General features: G+C 42.3%; 2 protein-coding genes across 2 annotated transcripts; both read right to left on the bottom strand.

Annotated features, from left to right (window-relative positions):
• Positions 1 to 1,598: 1,598 nt before the first annotated feature.
• On the bottom strand, positions 1,599 to 8,901 carry LOC115381409 (GTP-binding protein REM 2-like). Its single transcript, XM_030082752.1, has 6 exons — positions 8,781 to 8,901; positions 8,573 to 8,633; positions 5,720 to 6,029; positions 5,507 to 5,580; positions 3,945 to 4,122; positions 1,599 to 2,175 (listed from the first exon to the last, which is right to left on the bottom strand). The coding sequence occupies exons 2-6, from the start codon at positions 8,624 to 8,626 to the stop codon at positions 1,883 to 1,885; spliced, it is 909 nt and encodes a 302-aa protein (XP_029938612.1). The 5' UTR covers positions 8,627 to 8,633; positions 8,781 to 8,901; the 3' UTR covers positions 1,599 to 1,882.
• A 2,529-nt stretch (positions 8,902 to 11,430) lies between these two features.
• nrl (neural retina leucine zipper) lies at positions 11,431 to 14,441 on the bottom strand. The gene is made up of 4 exons (XM_030082557.1): positions 13,753 to 14,441; positions 13,374 to 13,661; positions 12,097 to 12,312; positions 11,431 to 11,592 (listed from the first exon to the last, which is right to left on the bottom strand). Exons 1-4 carry the CDS (start codon positions 14,368 to 14,370, stop codon positions 11,431 to 11,433), a joined length of 1,284 nt encoding a protein of 427 aa, XP_029938417.1. The 5' UTR covers positions 14,371 to 14,441.
• Between the last annotated feature and the right edge of the window lie 8,137 nt (positions 14,442 to 22,578).

Below are 22,578 nucleotides of genomic sequence, written 5' to 3'. Positions count from 1 at the left end.
AGAAGTTCTGGCGGGCACTGTGATCACTGGTAGATATGTGTGCGATGCTCTCTCTGTTTGTGATGTTCAAATTTTTTCTGTACAAAAAACAAAGTAGCAGAGAAATGTAGGCTTTAGCTTTAATTACAGCTTGCATTCAGGATAGGCAACCGTCTGATTGCCTCTGTTCAGCCTTCTTTTAAATCAGCTTTAGGATAGCGATAAAAGGATAGTGAAAAAAAATAGAATGGATCAAGGCAATAAATAGCAACTTGTGTGTGGAGATTAACAAGGTTACATTTTGCTCTCTCTGTGGTAATGCATAATTCAAGTACAACTTTTCAGATGCAAAGGTTGTTTTTTTTTAATTTATTTGATATCCTTAAAGGATGCTTATAATTGTCGTTTTGCTAGCAATGGTGTAATCTTTAGAGCCCATTAAAGGTGAAACAAAGCCCCTTCAGCACCCTGCAAGAGTGGTTTGTATAGATTGAGTTCTATTTTTGTCACGAATATCCACAGGATTTCTGCATGAATGTGTCTCACCGTTGCTTTATATTAATAATCAAGCCCAGTGCACTTAATCTGAGCCATTGTCAAGTAATTATGCACAGGGATGGAGAGTGGCTGGTCCCTCTTCACAAGCCTTCACCTTCTATTTGTCATTTCTGACTATTTCAATGCAAACCCTCATCTTCGCAGCTGCAGGACCTTCTATCAACCACACGAGGGAGCTTGCAGCCCACTTTACCAATCCAAAATCTTAACCTTTCAATTCGTTCCAGTAGTTTGGAGCCAAGGGAATGAGTCAGAATATCATGGCACCATTTTACGTTATTTATTTTTTAACTTCTATTATAGCACAGCTCTCCCTTTGATAACAAATGATGGCTATAATGACCTATGATATGCTAAATCTTTGCTCATGTGTGGGCGGCAGTAGGAGGATGGAAGTGCTGAGGATTAGAGTGTGGCACAGATGAGTGCACGGAGGCTGAAATCTGATACCGAAAACCCTCTGCATTGTCATTTGGAGTTGAAGTCTGTCCTCAAAAATACTATTTGATGCGCAAGAATCTGCCTTGCTGTCTCCCACTCGATATGCAACAAAGAGAGGTATAGCCACAGAGCTGAAATGGACTTCGTGAGTAAGTCTCAGTGACTCCAGGTTTCCCTGACAACAGTAACATGGCAACAATCACTCCATATACAATAATCTGCCTTTCCTCCACTGCTCCTTTCCTTATTGTCATGCTGAGCTCTGCAAGTCCAGTTTCATCTCTGTAATTCCCGTCTCCGCCAGCTGCTCTCTTGTTCTGTTGACGCCTACCATTAAAGAATTGAACATAAAATGAACGATCAGCAAAGTCTGTCTCACTGATTCTGATTTGTGACTGTGGCTTGATATCACAGTGTTTGAGCTCTGTTGTTTATTTGGTCAACCGCTTTTCTTTTCAGCGTAACAGACAAACTGGAGGAAACACAAGCAAGAACAGAATCCAAAATGCAGCAGCTTTCAAGACTCAAAAATTTATTTTGCTTTCAAAGCTATAAGATGGTAGTTAAGTGTCACTACTACAGTTTATTTACATGTTTTCTACAACAGTATCCTTTCTTTGTTTGTGATTAGTCTTGTGTACAAAATTTTAATATCATCTTAAAGATAAACGTTATCACTAACTTTTGTTCTTCCTGTTTTCCTCTGCTGGGTGTGCATGTCGATCACACACAACACAGTCCTGTACTGTACTCTGGGACCTTCACACACCCTCTGTTTGTCACATCTTCTCCTGCCAACTAATTGCTGTATCACCCTCTCCTCCTCCTTCCTTTCTTGGTAAACTACATCATTTCCAGCTAGCTTTGTAAACAACGTAACCATTAAACTCCTCGTGGCAGGGGATCACAGTGCCCCCAAGTCATGGCACGAGCGGGACTTCTGCCTCAGGAACTTCCCCACCTCCCGCTCGCGAGGGTAACGAGGCATCAGGTTGGACAGGAAACGTTTGGCACGTGAGGTGATGCTTTCACGTTGGCCTCCGCCACTCATGTCCTCTGCACTAGTCCCCGGGGGCCACGGGGGAAGACCCCTGGCTAGTCGCACTGCACACTCCAGGAGCTCTGGGGTACGGTGGTCCAGAGAGGCGGAGATCTCCAGGTACAGGCAGTTATAGAGGGCGGCGCTGGACATGGCTTCTGAGGAAGGAGAGGGACCAGACTAGTGAGTTAAGGAATAATTGTTGTGTTCAGCTACTAACGATTGATGTAAAGAAATAAATGCTCTCACTGATGTTTATTGGATGAGAAAAAAGGGCCTAAAAGAAATAAGTTGCACTGAAAATATTGACCAACTATTCAAGGCAAAAACAACAGCTGGGGATACGATTTACAACTTCAAAGAAATATTAAAGAGGAGATGTAATAGATTTGAAACATTTATTGTTTCTGTTTTACATCAGAAATATCACACCTTAAAATGAAAGTGAGTTTTGGCAGGAGCATTTCTGACTCGATATGACATTAGAAAAATGTAAGCCACTGACATGAAGAGATGCTAAAGAGAGGTGAAAAAATATTCTTATATTAAGAATCTTGATTTGTGTCATATCAGCTTTCATTCAGCTATTCCCTTTTACAAATTGTTAGTTTTTATCCTGGATCAATGATCAAATCTCAGCCGAATGTGCCACAATTTGAGTATTTAGTCGACACAAAACTAGAAATAATAATAATTTAAAAAATTGTGACTTCACTATCATGTAACTCATATATTCTGTGTACTACCCATCCATTATGCAATTTAATAAAATGTAAGCTTCTTATTAAACTAAACACTTCAGGTATTTGGTGGAAAAAGTGGGTGATGACTTGTCTGAATCCCAAACTCACAAAGTTGCCACCAACAATAAACTCATCACACAGAAATCATCAAGACCTCTTCATTCCCCTGTTATGCTCGTCTTGTTTTCCAGACTGCAAACCAAGAGGATACAAATAAAGCAAACATACATATTGGGTCAAGTACAGAGAAGAAGAGAAGAGACCTATAAAAGCACAATGAAAAAGCAGAATGTAGTGTCACCTACTGTACATGAATCAAGCGACACAATTTTCTGTCGTGTTTCATTTTGAAACAACAACGGTCACGTGTCATCCGAAAAATATCTGTCATACGCTGCTGCAATATTTACTGAACTTTGAACAAACGATCGACTAATAGCTCGTCACCCCCCGTTACGACAATCATGTAGATGCAGTGAGTCACTCTACCTTCGAGTCTGTCCTCGCTCCAACAAGTTAAAAAAGGACAACAACTCCTTTGTGAAGCTACACAATAAATTTAGCACTTGGTAACTAAAACCTGTTATTTAAATTTGACACACCAGACCTAATTTTGATAATTGTAACGGACCTCTCTGGTGGAACTGCTGCGACAATTTCTGATGCAGTATTTCCTCTGTGTTTGCAATTTTCTCACTGCTTTAAATGCAGTACGGCTCAGTTGGAAAACAATGATGTTTTGTTCTCGCATGCACTGATCATCATTTGTAGGTAGTTGTTGTTGTTTGCTTTGTGCTGACTGCACACCCACACAGTCCTGATGAAGCTGATATTCTGAGATTTTTCATGTTAAACATTTGATTATTGGCATCTGATGATAACTGCTGAGGAGGGATGATTTTTACGTGGAGGTGTCAAATTATGCACTTTGTCACAATACTAAGATGCAGAGCTAGTGTATTGCTGAATGGTATCCTGCTTTAAATGTAATTGCGCCTCCCACTCCAACTCCCACACTGCAATGAAGCATGACATTTACGTTAGTGTTTACTGACAGAGAGAAGCTGAAAATGTCAACTCCAGCTGTGCAGATGAAAGAAACCGCAGAACAAAACCATGAAAGAGGTAAAGGGAAGGCAGAAGGGGAAATACCACCAGGATGAAAACGTGGACGTTCGCCTCACCTTGAGAGGTGACCTCTCGTGTGCGGACCAGGTCACTCTTATTGCCAACCAGAATGATGGGGGTCTGGGGCTGATTCTCTCTCAGGAGTAGTCGAAGCTGAGCGGTACGGTGAAAGCTGCGCCGGTCGGTTACAGAAAACACCAGGACGCACACTTCACACTGCAGAGCTGACAGGTCCTGAGGAACAGACACAGGCAAACACACAGGAGGTCACAGAGCTACGCCTTTCTGTATTTTATTACAACCATAAATAAAGAGTTTTAAACACATACACATGCACTATTATCATCATAAGAAGTGACAAGTCAATACTCACCTGAAATTAGAAAAGCTATTATTTTTTGCCAATGTTTATACTGTAGTCCTTTCTAAAATTTCCTCTTTAGTGAACACCAGAACTATGGAAAACACCAACACTGCTGTGCGCCTCTGTGACACACACACACACCCATTTTCACACATAACTCCAAAATAGCATATTCTCCAGTGAAAGCTTCACAGAAAATATGTTAAATGTCATGCTTGTACTGAGTGCTCTCCGAGGTCTACTAATTTTTCATTTGGGTTTTCAAATTCAGGGTTAGGGTTAGATCCCCATGCCAAGAGGAGCATGGTGGTGCCAGACGTTGTCGTCACACTGCCAGTTACATAAGTACATTTTATATACAGTAAAGGACATTGTGTTTGTCACATCCGATAGTACTGAAGGTGTATCACAAAAATCTCCCTATCAAATAAGACATATTGTATCACAGGGTTGTGTGTGCTCAGTGTTTTCACACATTCACCTAAATCAGAAACAATATTGCTGTCAGCCAGTACATCCGTGCTGTGGGTGACTCTCTCTCGCTGTCTCTCTCTCGCTCTCTCTAATCCACTCTCAGATGCCCCTGAACTGTACTCGAGGGAAGGGAGGAAAAAAGTGTGCAAAACAACAAAACAACCTGATAATGAGGTTTCCTCACTTGCACAGATGCAGATGCAGCACATCTATTGTCCTCCTTTTGTCACAGCCTTTCCTCTTGAGCTTGGCATCAGTTTTTGTTTTAACGCTTTCAACAATACAAGGTGCTCCAAATAAAAATAAAAATATGGGAAGATCACATGTTTCACGACACTATAACCTTACTTATTGTAATACATCTATGGACACTTTGTACAAAATGTGCCAAAAAAAATTGTTTTTTTAAGTTTTTTTTAAAAATTGTACAAGTTAGTTTCTGTTATATTAGTGACCTGGGTGACATGAAGTGATCCAGAAATGCTGAAGGTCAAATATGAGCAGATGGATGCCGAATTTCCTGTCGAGTAACTCAGTCAAGCTCTGACGTTGCAGCACAAAACGTTCTTTGAAGGAGAAAAATCTATTAAAGCTCAGAGGTAAAAATCCAAACACTAAAGGTGAAATTTGAGCCTTTTATTGAAACAAACCCAGCAGCCAAAGGGAAAAGGGCTGAAAAGCAGCTGAGCACACTGTATACAGCTGCGGCGAGGGCTCGGTGGCCTAATGAGGGAGCAGGGAGCAGGGAGAGAGGGAACAATGAAGTGTTGTTTGGCTCACCTGTCTCCAGTTGTCATAGATAATGATGGTGCTCTCCTCTTCATCCACGGTGACTGTGCGCACGTAACCCTCCCCTAAGGACAAGGAGAGCAGCAGTTAGGCCTCACATGGAAGATGGGTGCTGTGATTTATTTACTGGCTAACTGTAAAATCGCCCTGCAGACTGCCTCTCCATTGCATGATGCCACTTTGCAGTAATCCTGTCAAACACACCATCAGAATCCACTGACGCAGTCCTGTCCATGTCCCCGGCCAGGGCAATAGCCAGAGACGACTTCCCAACGCCGTTTTGCCCCAGCAGAGCGATCCTTAAAGGCCCATCACTCCTGCCCTCCGTGGTCACGTTCATGGTGTCCTCCAGGCCCGGGCTGAAGCTGATCGGGGAGGTGGAAGGTCCTGCTCCACCTGATGTCCAGTCACACTCATCGTGGACGGCTTCTTCTCGCCTGAGCTGGTGCTTAATTGGCAAAGGAGTGCTTCCTCTGCGAACGGTCGGGGTGCTGGACAGAGTCATGCTGTCACACTGGAGAAAGCACCAGAAGATAGCCTCGTCATTATCTCACATTCAGAGCCTCACTCTTCTCGCGTACGGTGTTTTTCACGTACCAGGCGCACAAATGTGCAAATGTGATCATCGTCGTGTGTGTACATCCATAAAGTAAGATGAAATGTCAGCAAAAAACTGACGGAAAGCAAAAAAGTTAAACTGGGAACGGCATATATCCAGATTAGTCAATAAAGGGTAGAGGTGAGTTGATTTGTGTTAACCACTGTTTTTTATGGTCCTGCCTTCAATGGCTTACAAGATACTGAACAGGAAAGGTAAAAATGGTAAAATGGCATGTTCTTGTACATTTCAGATCACAACTGTTAACTTGCTTAACAAATATACTCCTAATCTAACAGGCAGTGTAATCTGTGTCAGTAGTAAAAGTTTTTTCAGGTCAGAATATTTCAACAAGACGTCTCCAAACAAACAGTCCATCAGGTCACAACACAAACCTTGATGAATTACAAAACAAGCCATCCTCACTGATCAGAGAACACTGATAGCTGTCTTCCTCAGACGACGGCGACAAAATAAAAACCATGGCTTTCTTTATTCTAGATGTGGAACACTTTCAAATTGCCTTGTTGCTGTCATGTGCTCCACAAATGAAGTTCCCTCATTCTGTCAGTCGCTACAGTAACCCTCTTTAAAGTGCTGATATCTTACAAACATCAGCCTGACCTCTTCTGACAACTATCCCGATTACTTCATACAGTGTTAAATCAAGTTTTGGTGAAGAGTGTTTGATACTGGGACTCACTGTGGTGCAGTGGTTGGCACTTTTGCCTCACAGTACAGGGACATCATGTGAGGTTACCTGGCCCACAGGTGAGTGTGTGAGTGTGTGTGGTTGTCTCTCTGTGCTTCCCCTGATGGACTGGCGACCTGCATTCATCATAGTCAGCTGGGATTCACTCCCAGCAACCCTCAGTTGGATACAGCAGTGTAAAACATCAATGAATGGATGCTTGATATACTTCAGCTCCCACATAAAAACAAATATGGCCTCGACCCTCCAGCTGAATACTAAACAGCTGCTGCAACAAACTGATTTCTTTCTTTGTTTTCGTTCGAGGACTTATTCAATTCTATACAAAAGCTACCTTTATTTGAACAGTAACTGTTTAAAAATTTTTTTTCCAGTATTTAAATGGTTAAACCTAAAAAGGAAAGACAAAAAAAGCAACACCAGGAACAGTGTTTAGCTCTGAGGGTCTCAGCGCTGTTATATTCCCAGCACTGAGTGTGAGACTCACGCATTTGCCTCGAAGCTCACACTCTCACACCACAAATCCCTTATCTCACGGAAATCTGCAGTTTTTTTTTTAACCAAATCCACTTGCTCAACACACTCAAAGATGATTTATCCAGCATCAGAGCTCTCATATGGAAGCTTTTATTGTTTTTGCCAACAGCTGTCACATCTATTAGATACCAGCCTCTAGTTTATAGCTTTTTAATTTGTTATTGTTTTTTAAAGTTTGTTCCATCCAGCATTTAAAACATATTTAGCACGATTTCTTCATAAGAAAATACTTTTTTCATTCAATTATTTGTCTTAACAGCCCCCCAACACACACACACACACACACACACACACACACACACACACACACACACACACACACACACACACACACACACACACCTTGAATAAATGTCTTCTTGCTGATTGACTCATTTGGCAGTCCTTCTTCTATGATAGCATTATTTATAAACAAACCGTTGACAGCGATAAAGGTGGTAATTAATACATTGCGTGGTGTGTGTGTGTGTCATGCATATGTATACATGATGTACCCACCTCCACAAACAACAAAAAATCATTGCCAGGCTGAAAGTTGGAGTCCTGGTTGGCATTCAGACTACAGCACTGGGAGCGCAATCATCCAGCTATTTGCTGAACCTTTTCTTATTTGATGCTGAGCAGTCAATTCAATGCAAATAAACAGTGTGTCTCTAAACCTGTCCCAATTAAGTCTTTGCTCATATTAATATAAGTCCAGAGCTTCACTCCAGACAGTTCAATACAGCAATGGGAGCGAAACCAAACAGTAAAGCAGCATGGAAAGCCAAAGCCAATTAGTTGAAAGACGTTACAAAACGCTGAGTTCTGACAACAGCTTACAATTCTGCTCTAAAAGTTTGGAAATTAATAATTTGCTCAGCTTGCAATCCAGAAACGCCCCTTCCCATCCCAATAAAAGTTGAGTTGGAGAAGAATATAGAGACTGACTGACAAGTCTGTTTATTTAGTAATGTAAGACACCCCCTCCTAACGCAGCACACACACACACACACACACACACACACACACACACACGCACACACACACACACACACACACACACACTGGAAGCCCACATGCATGGTCACATCCCACCCCAGTGCCCCGCATCCCCACCCCCCCTTACACTGGCTAGTGGGGGTGTGTGGGGTGTGGAGTGGGGCGTGTGTGTGTATGTGTGAGAGAGAGTGTGTGTTGGGTGGGGTGGGGTGGGGTTGAGGGGGTTTACCTTGACGGCATTCTCCTCGATGTTGAGCCTGTCTTCGGGCACATCTGTCGGCATCTGCAAACTGAAATCAACCGATCGGGAATGTGAAGTCCGAAAAGAGACAGAGAAGACACCTGCAGCAGAACCACTGTTCACAGCCCGCCTCGGTCCTGAAGCACTCTCTTTATGAGCCCCCTCTCCCCCACCTCAGCCCAGTGTGGTCTCTCACCTGTCAGGTGGCTCGCGGCAACTACAAAGTAAGCTCTCTATCTTCCCTCCCTCTCGTGCGCGCGCGCTCTCTCTCTCTGAGTTTATCTCTCCTCCTCCTCCTCCTCCTCTCTCTCCCTCTCTCTCTCCCCTCTCTCACTCCGTCTCCTCAGATGAGGGCCCAGGTCCAGGTCTACAGTCAGCGCCGTCATTCATCACCGCGCTCCACACCGCTGCGTGAGTCAGTGACTTGACGCGGAGACGCCGCCGGTCCCGATTGGGGGGGGTCTCTGTGCAGAGCGGGTCCGGACCCGGCGGCTCGGAGGGGCTCCTTGTGAGCGAGCCGCAGCTCCGTGGCAGAGCCGGAGGGGAAAAGACAGAGGCGGGTGGAGGAGACGGCGCCCGGTGTCACGAAGCTCTCGTTGACCTCTTGGAAAGATGGGGTGCAGTTGCAGAGGCCGGCCGTTAGGGGGCGCCGCAAAACCAATGTTCATCTAACTAATTGGCTTTGTTTGTGTTAAAGTGCTCCATCCTTCGGGGTGGGGGGTGGTATACGCCGTGTGTTTAAAACGAGCCACTGGGGTATTCACGCTGTAGAATAGAGGCGTGAGAGTCTACCTGCTGGCTCATTCAGTTTATCAGTCTTGTTTTCATCACACGCCTCTGAATGCCCGAGGAAACCCATGGTGATTTCTTTCTTCTATTAAATCAAGTCTTTTCCAAAACCACGTGACAAGGAGTGTATTTTGATGTGTTTTCTGTCAGAATGTGAGTGTGGCCATAACCAGTGGTGCGTCCCTCCCACACAAAGCCACAATAGACTCCGGCAGTGAGCAGCCAGGGCGCTATTATAGCCCTAATCCCGGTCCTATTATACAGGCCAGAGAGAGAGCCAGAGACAGAGAGAGGGAGGTAGAGCTGAAGATGAGGTCATCCCAAACAGCACACACCCAGGGTCACTGCCTCGCAATAGAGGGACACAGATAAAATAGAGGGAGGGAGGGATGGAGCATGACATGGGCCTGCAGGAGACTGAAAGAGAAGAGATGCTCAGATAAGTGAACAGAGAGGAGAGGAGGTTAAAACCTGTACGCAAAGAGCTCCATGAAAGCATGCCGACACGTGACTTGGATGGTAAAATACTTGGTTTATTTCATATGCTTATGAAACCACACTACAACAGGAGCAGGAAACCATAACAATGGCCGTAATTCTTTTGTTTTCTTTTCTTTTGCAATAGTGTTAATTCTAATCAAAGTGGAATAAAATAATAAACTGTAGGAAAGTAAAAATACACGCTATTGAATAAAACCAGTAAAATAATTATGATCAGTACATAAATAAACAATAAATACTGAATAAATAAGTGAATAAATAAAGAAACATTTTTTTACCCTACACCCAAACAAAATAAATAGCTTGAATGAATAAACCCTGGCAAATTTTTCATTGGACAGGTAAGAGTGTCTCAATGAAGAGAGGTTTTTTTTTTTGCATTTTTTTTTTTAAATCCCTGCATTGTTAATTTTCTGTTGCATCAGTGTTCCACAGCACCCGAGTCCACAGTGACCAGCTCTGTGGTGCCGAATATTGCATACATATTATGATTGTCTGTGTTAGACAGAGGTGTTTAGTCTACACCGAAAGTAACATCCCTAGTCTGGAGAACCACACAAACCATGCCAAACTTTTTTTTTAAGTTTCACCTGTGCGCTGACTTTTTTTTTTTTTGCCTCTCTCACTTAGTTAAGCACACTACCAGCCCCACATGTTTGTATTTTTGAAAACATCATTGAGAGCGAACAGCAAGTGTATTAAATTTCTGATCATGGCTGAATGTTGACTCTTTTCTAACAAGCAAAAAATAAAAAATAAAAAATTGATTTCTTCGCTAAAACACCAGAGCAATATCCCCCGCTATTCATTTAGCACAATCACTGGAAGATTCCCAATTAAGGTATCCTTGTACATTCTTTTATCTATGATTATTACAAAGAATCACAAGTCTTGGTGAGCTTAAACACTTTGGTAGGCAACTGTGAAATATTAGCTGGAAAATACTTAACTGCATGCCATGGATTTTTTTTTTATCCAAGCCCATACCACTCCACATCCAGCACCACTGCACTACTCAGACCTCTGCAGCTTTAGCAGCTTATCATTAAAAAATAAATAAAAACACATCTACAAAGAGCCTCAATCACGCATTTGGAGAGCACGTTGCATATCCCTAATATTGCATAGATAACATGCTCAGACTAATGTAGTTTCATTGCAAGATCAAAGCATTTTTGATGTGTTTTCATAGTTGTGTTTATCCTCTGATGCACCAACATCACAAGCAGAAGACTTCAGGAAGCTGTCAGCCAGTTTTTGTGCAACTATCATTCACAGTAAAGTATATCGGAGTCCATGAAGCGGCCGAGGCCTGAGTCTAACCCAGACGAGTTGATAATCAACTCCCCTTTTATCATCCAAGGGTGGTTTTCACAGTTGTATAGCCCCCCACAGTCTGCCAGTCTCTCTTCCACGTCGTCTCTTACGCACATACACACACACACACACACACACACACACGCACACACCCACATGCACGTCCTTGTTTCCTCCCTCCAAGTCTGATTACTTGTCATTGATTAGTTTAACTTCCTCTCCTCCTCTTTGAGTTGAACTCAGAGGAAGTAGTCAGGGGGCGGGGAAGGTGGGTTGCTGGTGCGGGGTGGCGGTGCATCGCTGGCGGTGCTGTGGTTCGTGCTGAGGAGCTTCTCGTAGCGAGCCTTGTAGGCGTCTCTCTCCCTGAGCACCCGAGTCAGCTCGCACTGTAGCTGTTCCAACTGAGGAGAGCAGGAAAAAAACAAGAGAAGAAGATGATTTCTTTGGGCCTTGCTAAGCTGTGCTGCACAGATGCTCACTTTGTAGTCGTGACATATTCTGTCGGGAATGTAAGCTGATGGAATTTAATTATTCTATCACAAAGCCAGCTGCTGCTTTTTTTTTTTTTTTGCCGTCCTCACCTCCTGTAGGCGTTAAAGCTGATGGATGTCAGCTTGGGCATAAGCTGAGGGACGAAATATTAGGTTTGTATTCCTCCCTTTAAGGCGCCCCAAAAACAGGAGTCGCCAAAACTTGGGGAATCCACCTAACTTGTACGGCTGCACACTACTTCCAATTACTCTAAGTTATGATATGTGATTTTAGGGCTAACGTTACAAGTAGCTTAAGGACAAGGTCATGAAAAGGTGCGGTATGAGGGTTAAGTTTGAGGCAAGGAGGTAACAAATCCATTACTTCAAGGAAAGAAGTAGTGCAGTTATGCATCTGTATGAGTGTTTGCGCACCTGTTGCGTGAGCACGTGCTTCTCCGACTCCAGAGCGTGGCGGTGCTGTAAGCGCTTGTAGCGGCAGGACTGGGCATAGCCACGGTTCTTTAGTGTGCGGCGTTTCTGCTTGAGGCGCACCACCTCGTCTTTGCTCACTCCACGCAGGTGTCGGTTCAGCTCGCGCACCGACAGACTCACCAGCTGCTCATCAGAGAAACGCTCGTTCACCCCGCACTGCTGAACAGAAGGAGAGACCACACAGAGATGATACACTGATCCTCACCGGTAATTGGCAACTAGGCATATGCTGGAAAGGACTGGAGTGTCTACAGTCGGAGGCGTGTGAAGAAGATTTGTGAAATATTCAGACGTATATGTGTAACTGTGATATGACTGGTGCACACATGATGATGTGTCAAACTTCGTGTGTGTGTGTGTGTGTGTGTGTGTGTGTGTGTGTGTGTGTGTGTGTGTGTGTGTGTGTGTGTGTGTGTGTGTGTGTGTGTACATCAGGGGGCACATTTCGGCACCACATGTCCATAATCTGTCATGTAATCTGACTAAGTGTGTGCGACAGTTATCGGGATTACGCACAGCAATAATAGCAGATATGATAATAAGCTCACACTGTGCTCCATATAGAAATCCACCCAGACATCTTGATCAACCAGAACGCAGATTACAAAGTTTACTTGAATTACAGCAACAACACAACACACAACACTCCGCAAAAGTTATAACTGGAAAATGTGTTTGAAAATTTGTGCTTTTCACCTACCCTAGGGTCTATCTCTAGGATCTCCCCAAGGAAGGCTTCTCTTTGAGCTGATAACGGTCAACACAATCATACACTGTAACACCGATGTCAAAATACCATCTATTTTTTCATAAATTAATGATTTCGCAAGTTTTGTACAACTTAAAGGTCTATAAATGCTTCACGAGTGAACACAGGTGCATTACACTGTGACACAAACTATTATTTATTCTTTCAAGTGCTAATTGAGGAGATTACAGTGTGACCACATTGTTCCCTCATAAAGAGCAACGCATTAAGTGATACTTCAGATAGACACAGACATTAATAACCATGTTCTAATGTCCTAATCCTAATCCTTCACTGCACGATCCCTCTCTCCTCCCATCCAGCCCCGTGAAGCCACGGGCGCCTTTGTCTTCTCACTCCATTTACCTCACCTCCTGATATTCTTCCACAGTTTATTGATTAGCGCTTCCTGTCGAGCGCCGTCATCATTGTAATGAGCCTGTCTCGTCTAATCTGGGGAGACACGTACCTGATTGACCTGCGGGTGGTGGTGATGATGATGGCTGCCATGCATGGGGTGATGGGGGTGATGCTGATGGTGGTGGTGCTGGTGGTGATGGAGGCGTGCCTGGGGGCTGAGGGGCTGTGGATAGGGAGCAGAGCCTGGAGCAGCATTGGCAAGCGAGGGAGGGCCTGACGAGAGGAAAACGAGCGGGCGGTGGCACATGTCGGCCGCCTTGCTGCAGGAAATGTCACCGCCGCTGTCGCTGCTGGAGTCTCCCAGGTTGCTGCTTGAACTTTGAGAAAGACCCGGGAACTAAAAAGCAGAGGAGCGGAAAGTTCTCACATGTCTTGAAGAGGAAGGGGGAAGCACAATCTAAAGTTAGAGAAGATACAAAGATGGTTACCTGTGAGCTGACGGCCGCAGCGGCCGAGTTCAGCAAAGCCTCCACCGCATCCTCACAGCCCAGAAAACCGTTTACCGACCCCCTCTCTCTGTCTCCTCGTTCCGGAACTCCCCCCAAGGCTCCCAGCAAAGTGGCGGGCCCTGTCACCTCCCCTCCAAACTGCTGCTGCAGCGCCGCCAGCCAGATGAGGTCCTCCAGAGAGGCCGGGGTGGGACCCTGAGGGCCGCCGTGAGTCGGGCTGCTTCCGACATTCCCCTGGGAGCCGGAACTGATGCTCGAGGTGAAGCTGTTGGATACCGAGAGGGGGAAGGAGATGGAGGAGGACGATGAGGAGAGCGAAGACGAGCCCGAAGGCGGCGGATGGGCGTCGCTGAGCGTTGGCGAAGGCGGGAGTGAGTTGTAAGGGCTGGAGCTCAGACTGGAGTCCTGTGGAGGGTGGCCGGTGTATGGGGAGCTGGAGGGGTCGTTGGGGAGGCCAGATTTGGGATACGCACATGGAGGAGGGAGCGGAGGTGTGTCAGATTTCACCTCGAACTTCAGGAGGTCAAAGTCGTTGAGATACTCCATGGCGAGGGGGCTTGGTGGAAGCGACGGCATGGGGAGAGACGGGGAGGACATTGTGTCTGAGCTGCTGGCGGGAGCCTTGACGGGGTTTTTCCGTGTGTCAGGATTGAAGGACAGTCCACTCCTCTGCCACGGGACGTCTCATAGACAGCAGCCGCAGTGATTTCAGGAAGTCTACTGGTTGGCGCGTTTCCTCACTTAGAAAGTGCGAGTCTTTGTGTCTGGTTATTTGTCCTGAAGAAAGAAAAAAGTATAGAAAGTTGCGATACAGATATAAATGGGAGAGAATTTCAAGCCCATCAGAATGCAGTTAGTTTTTTTTTGACCCAAGAGATTCAGTGTAATTGTAACAGACTGAAAACGAAAAGATGTTTGTCTTCATCCAGGCAATCTTATCGTAATGCAGCTTGAGAGCCAACAGGTTGTTGGTGAGATTAATGTGTGCTATGTTAATGTAGAGATTTAAGCCGCTGGCCGAAAGCAGTAGCAGCAAACCAGCCTCAGAGGTGTGGTACGAAGTCTCTCACCCACTGCGTTTGAATCTTTTGAATTCTTTTGGACTTCAGGAAATTTTTAATACTGTTTAATATTGCATTTTTTTTTTGTGGAAACACAAACTCAGCAGCTGTTAGGTAGATTCAATATTCTACAAATGAACAGATTTTATTCAGAATTTGATTTGTTTTTTAAAAACCACGAGTTCCTGGCATTAAATTGAACTGAATAAACATATTTCTAAACTATTAGCAGTCATTATTAAGAATTCTTAACACTAACATTTGGAGTTTATAACCCCATTTATAAACTTTACTGGAGACTTTTGCCTCTTTTATAGTACTTATACAGTTCTGGTTTGTCTGCAGGTTTTTTCCTCGTGTGTGTGTGTGTGTGTGTGTGTGTGTGTGTGTGTGTCTCTGCGTATGTACATCACGAAATGTTTATGTGACACATTAAGACTCTAATCTATAGAACATCCCCCATGCCCACCGTCTTAATACACACATGTATAGCACTATATATGGATGCTCATACACGTGCATGCACTGCCACATGCCATTGTCTGCAGAGTTGATCCACAAACTAGAACTTTCAACTTACAATATAAACTCACAACTCGCAATATAAAACTTTCTTTGTGCAAATTCAGCAAATGTGTCTTTTATGACTGCAATCAGTATGTGACATATTGTGATCTTCACAATGGCACTTTATATGAAAAAAAAAGACAAATCTCTTTATCAAATGAAAAGTCTGTCTCTTTGGAGGTTTTGAAAAGTTAATCACATACTTTTAAAAGAGTTTTTTTGCTCTCAGATGTTGTGATATGTGCGTCTGTGTTTAAGTATTTACATATCGATGCTTTAATAGACACACGCTCGATAGATAAAACAGGCAATATTTCCAGAAATGTCTGCTCACTGAACGCGAGCCCGCGCTAAGTACAATAATTTAAAGGAATTAATCATTTTTGGCAGAAAGATCCTCAAGTCTCTGAGACCAAATCCAATTACCAACAGGTTCAGACTTTAATCTGGAGCCACAGACTTTCCAAAACAAACTGAAACACATTCATGTCAGACTGAAAATTTCAGTCTTTGAACGAAGTGATGGCAAAGTTAGAAGCGGCACATAAAATTTGAAAGCATGTCCTTTTTGAGGATTCTGTTGTCGGATTCAAGATCAAAAACAAGAATGACTGAAAAGTGCACAAAGAAGTACATTCAAACAAAGTGAAGAAGACCTTACAGGTCATGTTTAGGTAACAAAAACGAATCTGAGAAGTCAAATCAATCAAACACAGACCGAAGCAGCAAGAGACTTCTCTGTATCAAGAAAAAGTTTAGCGCTCTCAGTGTATACCACATGGCTAATTACATCAAAGGAAGCAGTAGAGGAGCAAAGCTATTTCTTTCCACTCTAATTACAGACCTTCAAATATAATAGTTATTATTATTAAAATGAACACCTAATTAAAAATCCACCTTCGACTGGAGCCCCTGTGACACAGTTCATTAGTTATGCCCCCCGTGGCTCAAAATGGATTGTAAAAGAAAGCAAACAGTGACAGGGCTCCATGGAGGCCTCAGTCTGGCTCCGGACCAGAGTCAGGGCACAAACACACGCATGAGAGAAAAAAGTAGAATGAAAGGCGACAGAGATAAAGGCCCAAACACAAGAGACGGTCAAACAGGCAAAGTTGAATGAAATGATCTTACCGTCTGTCATAGAGATGATGAAGGATGGTTACGAGCCCTTTTCAACATCCCACCAAACACACACACGCACACAAAAATAATTGACTGACTGGGTGACTGACACTTTTGGAAAGAGACACAGAGGAAACACAGAGTGTGTATACACGCGTGTGTGCGCGTGTGTGTATGTGTGAGCATGTGAGTGTGGATAGCACTCTGTCACTGAGTGCCACTGCCCCCTTTCTTTCTTTCCCCTCTGCTGCAAATCCGTTAGCAACAATCCCTCCCCTCTCCCTCTCTCTCTCTCTCTCTCTCTCTCTCTCTCTCTCTCTCTCTCTCTCTCTCTCTCTCTCTCCCTCTCCCCCCACACATCCCTCTCTCATGGTTCACACACTCTGGCAATATCTCTCTCCCCAGTGTCTCTCATCCTCTCTTTACTTCTGTTTCATGGTTATTGAATTTGTTTTAGCCAGCTTGGATCGCTACACATCCACAACCTCTCCTCATCTCGCTTGCTCTCAATCACGCTGCTTTATCAGTCCTTCCACGTTTATCACGCACCAGATGTTTGTGTTAGATTATGGACATTTGGCAGTGCTGAGAGTTTCCATTAATTGTCTTTGCAAACTTTGGATTCTTACTGTTCTCATTCAAGTGAGGAGTAAAAATGAAAGATAGAATTCTCTAATAACTGAGTCGAATTAAGTTTTCACAGTCGTGTTAAAGTGCAAACTCCGCACTGCCTCACAGTGGACAGTCACAGCGACTCAGAGCCACTGAGGTGAGCTTCTGAGAGAACCGATGGCATAATGATCAGACATGGCACCAGACTGCTGAATTCAGGACTGTTTCTGCTTTTCACTCACTACTTGCATCATTGTGTGCCTCAATCTGCACCCAAATTGCACTATGAAGTGTTGCTTTCATTCCTAAACTGATCTCAACTTTTATCCACCCTTTTCTTAGAACTACATTGTAGAAAACTGCAAAGCTGAGCTAATTTCTGTGAGTGCCTCTAAAGCTGAACCTGAGGCCTGTTATTCATCATCTACTTGTAATTTACTTCCTTTTTTTGCTCAGTGTGTAATTTTGTATCGTCTTGGCTGGGGATCCCTCGAAAAAGAAGTCAATTTTTCCTGGCTACATAAAGATCAATGCTGATTAAAAAACAATCATGTCTGATTTCTATTAGGTTTTAGATTATTTTACCCACCAAATGCTTCAAAGTTTATTTATGGTTAAAATAACATCATTAATGCGCTGTATCCCCCCCCCCCCCCCCCCCCCCATCTTCTTACTGCATTAGCATTAGTGTGGCTCTCTCAGTCAGCTTGTGACTGGTTAATGTTGCTCAGCAGAGCTGCGATTGTATGTAGCAGAGATTTCTGAAGAGTTTCCCATCCATTATGACTTTGTTTCTGAAAGATACAGCATTCAGCCAAAGAAACACACAACTGCTCTGAGATCTTTTGAGAGTGTTAGCAGCTGGTGCATTAACGTGTGTGTTTAGGTAGCTTATGTTAGACGAGAATAAAGCAGAAAATAAAACCATAGGATTTGACTAGTTTCTGATTATGAATCACGTAAGAAGGATATAAATATAAGTGGATGAGTTAATTTCTGTGAGAGTGGATTTTTGGTAAAACAGTCCCCTGCTCCCTGCACAGGCAACATCTGCGATGGGAACACACCAAATTCATCCATGTGAATTTAGTTGTGTATAAAACAAGGAGCTTCCTCCAAAATAATCACTTTCACAAAACTTTGCTGAAACAACAGCATGAAAGTTTGTTAGTACACAACTCTGTGTCCATAATGTAAAAAAAACAAATTTTCATTATTTGGAAGCACCACTAACTGTTCATCACATTTTAAGCCGTATGATTACATATAGACGCAAAATGTAAATTTGCTCCCTTGCAATATTTTTACAACTGCAGTATGAAAGTGAACCAAAAGAAAATGAAGGTTGGAAGGTTTTTATTTATTTTTTGGTGTGAAAGCACCCTGAATCTCCCAGATGTCAATGCGGCTATTAATGATGCTGAAACAGGTGTGAAACTGAGCGATACAGCTGTGGAGTGTCCCTGTTCTTATGCTGAATGTCAGCCCTCTCAGAACGTATATTAAAATATGTACATAACTTCAGACAACAAAGATAAAGGAATGAGCTCCTCGGAGCGTCCTTGCAGCTGTTGCTCTCCAGCTCTGTAAAAGCCCAGGTGGCTGATGGGTATTCTTGCTTGCCACCTTCCTGTGAAGTGATGTGTTGATGTGTACTGCTTCCCTAAACTCTGCACAGTTCAGTCCGAGACGAACATGCTTTTGTTCACTTTGCGTAACGGTCCAGCACAGTCTGATCTCAGCTGTATCGCTCCACCTCACAGGATTTTCAAAATACACCAATAACAGCTTGTTCTGACTTCCCAGCTAATGGTAACAACAAGCCTGTTTCTTTTGTCACCGGGCACATAAAGCAGAAATACACAAACAAATATCAATGATTCAAAGGAGTGAAGCCTGCAGTGAATTAACTACATTATGCAGGAAAACTTTTTGTGCTGAGTTGCAAGAAACTACAGCGCTATTTGTGTTAGAGGAAACAAGACAAAGAAAAATAACCACTGGATACAAACAAATCTAAATCTGATTTGTTGCTGATTTGTTTCTTCTAAATGTCTAATGAAGACATTTACATAACTCTGACATTTTCACCACCTCAGTGCTCATGACTCTACATCAAATTTATATGCAGGGAGATGGTGGTTCGGTCATCCATCACATCCTTGGATAACCATAGCGAGCAAAGCTTCGGAATTCATTTACACCTTCTCACAGTTCATTTAGAAATAGATCCCCAATACCTGGCTGGGACTTTGGTTCCTCCTAAATGTCCACATACACATCTACAAAAATATAAGCCTCCATTTGGTCTTGTACTGATATCCAAATCTTTTCCTTTATCAAATTTCTAAAGCACTTATACTTTGCTAAAATAGTAGTTTCCATGTATTCTTACAAGAGGAATAATGTTGACCTCCTCCACATTAGCAGGTTTCAGTCACTTCTGAGGAGAGTATTTTGTGTCCAAATCAGATAATTTTCTGAAATATGAGGAAGAAATATTTAGTTAAACAGACCAGCGGAGTTTAAAAATGCCTTCAAGTGACAACACAAAAGTGAGTTTTTAAAGCACTATTTATATAAATAATTTAGACTTGGCCTAGATTGCAACATGTTTGCACAATTATATAAAAAGAAACAAAACGAATAAAATGATAAAAACAATCCAAAAGCTATTTTCTTTCCTTATAGTTTCATTTAAACTCACAGTGAAATTTCCATATATTATTTCATATTTATTACACAAAAACTGAATTATTTCAAGGCTCATTTACATGTAGACTAGAAATACTATGACAAATAAATTTAATTTTCAATTACATTCTATGAAACTTGTGCTTTGTAAAAGTCATAAATATTTGCTCTGCCCCATGAAGTAAATAAAAATTAACACCCCAGAGTGGGTTATGATGAAAAAAATGTGTTACAAATTTCAATTTGCTAATCTATTTCTTTATAATTAACTTTAAAAGACGGGATATATGCTACATCACCAGTGGAATTTCATAATTGTTTATATTTTTTCATTTATTTTGATAACAATAATGAAAATATTCAAAACCATGAAAAAAGAGTGAATACAACATTAACACCAGAATCTGATGTCAAGCTGTTTTGATAGTTTGTCCTTTATTTTTATGACCTTATTTTTCAGTGGTTATAATTGATAATTATTTTTGCAACAAGAATTCCAGCATTTAGTTGACTGTTTCAGTTCCCTTTAAATTGCCCCAGCCCCTCACAATGCCCTGTCTGTCACAGTTAGGCTCAAAATCCTTCAATTAGTTGTTTTTTTTTCCCGACCCATTTAAGTCCACCAATGCAGAGAAATGCACAACAAGCGTTTCTCGATGCTCCTTAAAAGCTAAACTTGTTAATCCGAGTCTCTCTGTGTCTTAATAGTGTCTCGTTAAGGAATCAGTGAGTTAATAGCGCCTTCACAAATCTGATTTGAGCAGTAAACAAAACCTTGAAGGCAAGCAGACATGCTGACTCATGGAAAGAGGACAGGACTCACAAACAGAAGTTTGGGTACATGTCACAAAAATTAGCCTCTTTAACAAGACAGATTAATGTTTGCATGGATTCTAAAGCTGTTCTGCAGACTTATTTCAACAACAAAACATGCACAACAGTTTGTCTTTGGCCCTCTGGTTTCCTCTGTTCTCTATTTTAACCTCTCTATCTGTCCATCATTTGTGTTTCCGGGGAAAGCTTAGCAGCTAAACCAACAGGGCCTCCCGTGAGGGTGAGGGACAAAGAGAGGGAGAGACACAGAGGAACTTACCTCATACTTCATGGCAAACACAGCCCTCCTGCATCTGCAGCCCTGCACACAGTTACCCTGCAGCAGCATCTCAGTGCACCTCACATTCAGGTGGCTCCAATTACAGCCTGCAAAACCCTCTGATCACTGCTGCAGTCTCATCACCAGAGGGCTGTTTAAGCAATCAGACACTTTTAAGGAGCCACCACTGTGATTACAATAATGGGTGAAAGTAATAGTGGTGCTTATATTGATTGTGTGCAGTGTTTTTCCAACAGTATATTGATCTGTATTGTTGTAGACAGCCTGATTCACTCAAACACACCATGTGCTCCTCTGGATTATTTCTGGGCTTTTCTCAGTGACAAGTGTTTTGACCACTGGTGACCAATAGCTGATAACTGCATGCAAAAAGCAGAAAGAAGTCGTTGCACAAGACTAAAATAAAAAAATGAATGAATGAATAAATAAATAAATAAATAAATAAATAAATAAATAAATAAATAAATAAATAAATGTGTCCTTAAAAATTAAGGTGTGTTGTGTTTAATTGACTGCATAAGAGCAGCTTTGAGAACTAATGCTAAGTGTAATGCTAAGTGTAGAACTAAAAAAAATAGATTCTTATTGTTATTTAGCATTTGCTTATATTTCACTCTCGAATCTCTTATAACTCATACAGGTTTGTGGTGTTTTTATTTTACAATGTTCAGTGAACTGACTTGCTTCATTTACAGTCGTATAGGGAAAGAGTCAGAAAAACAGAAAATATCTAGACTTTTTTCACACTTGTAAAACTTTAATGTTTTTTGCATGAAAATTGAGATTTCAACACTTTCATGCAATATTGTATTATTAAAAAAAAACTGTGGGCTTCTGTGATTTTTGAAGAAAAATGTTATTGCAAAGTTTTGTACCAGAGAGAAAAGAAGTAAAAAGCTCCTGAGCAAAGTCCTCCACCTCACCACAGTAATCAACAAATAAACATATCAATTTAAAGCAAAGGTGTTGTTTGCCCCTGTACTTTGAAAACTTTTGTAGGAATAAGAGAACTTCAGAGGTGGCGTTACACACTGATGAATGGAGGAGCAATGCTGTGGTGAATAGAAACCCTTTTCTCACCTCTTCAGACATGAGTGAATGTCTGGACATCCTGTCCTATTTGGACATGAAACTGAGCACAAACACATAAATATGGGAGAATATTAAAATCAGTCAAATGATGGAGCAGGTACTCTTCAACAAGCCGGGACCCAGGTGGAGTCCAGATGTTTTTTTTGTTGTTGTTGTTTGTTTTTTTTTTGTGGTCACAAGTACAGAAATCAATATATCAAACAAACAAACAAGTAAACAAGCAAACTTTATCTTTTTGTCAAGACAATCACATTCATGTGATAACTTCTTGGCTCGCTTTCACAAACACGACATTCTTGTTATTTCAGAAAATAAAGATAAAATGATTTAGCATGCTGGCTTATTTATTTCAAGTTTTTTTTTTTTTGTTCTTTCTCAAGAAAGAATCTTCAGGCCAATCTTCATGGTCTTGTGCTATTAGAGGTAAATTAGAAATGATGTTTTGACCAGACCCTTTAAGCTTGAGCATCTCCCATGATTGTCCCAAACCCCTTGAATGGGAAGCTGACCCCTCAGTCACCCTATCGACCCGGTTTCATATCC

This window comes from Salarias fasciatus, chromosome 23 (assembly GCF_902148845.1).
Source record: "Salarias fasciatus chromosome 23, fSalaFa1.1, whole genome shotgun sequence".
Taxonomy (NCBI): Eukaryota; Metazoa; Chordata; class Actinopteri; order Blenniiformes; family Blenniidae; genus Salarias; species Salarias fasciatus.
This window is presented reverse-complemented; position numbering and strand designations above follow the sequence as displayed.

Coding starts and splice junctions, on each gene's coding strand:
- LOC115381409 (XM_030082752.1), bottom strand. CDS start 8,626: ATGCCGACAGATGTGCCCGAAGACAGGCTCAACATCGAGGAGAATGCC. Junction 5,581..5,719: donor TGCGTCAGTGGATTCTGATG/GTGTGTTTGACA, acceptor CCTTGTCCTTAG/GGGAGGGTTACGTGCGCACA. Junction 2,176..3,944: donor ACGAGAGGTCACCTCTCAAG/GTGAGGCGAACG, acceptor CTCCTTCCTCAG/AAGCCATGTCCAGCGCCGCC.
- nrl (XM_030082557.1), bottom strand. CDS start 14,370: ATGTCCTCCCCGTCTCTCCCCATGCCGTCGCTTCCACCAAGCCCCCTC. Junction 13,662..13,752: donor CTGCGGCCGTCAGCTCACAG/GTAACCATCTTT, acceptor TCTGCTTTTTAG/TTCCCGGGTCTTTCTCAAAG. Junction 11,593..12,096: donor AGCACGTGCTCACGCAACAG/GTGCGCAAACAC, acceptor TGCTCTCCTCAG/TTGGAACAGCTACAGTGCGA.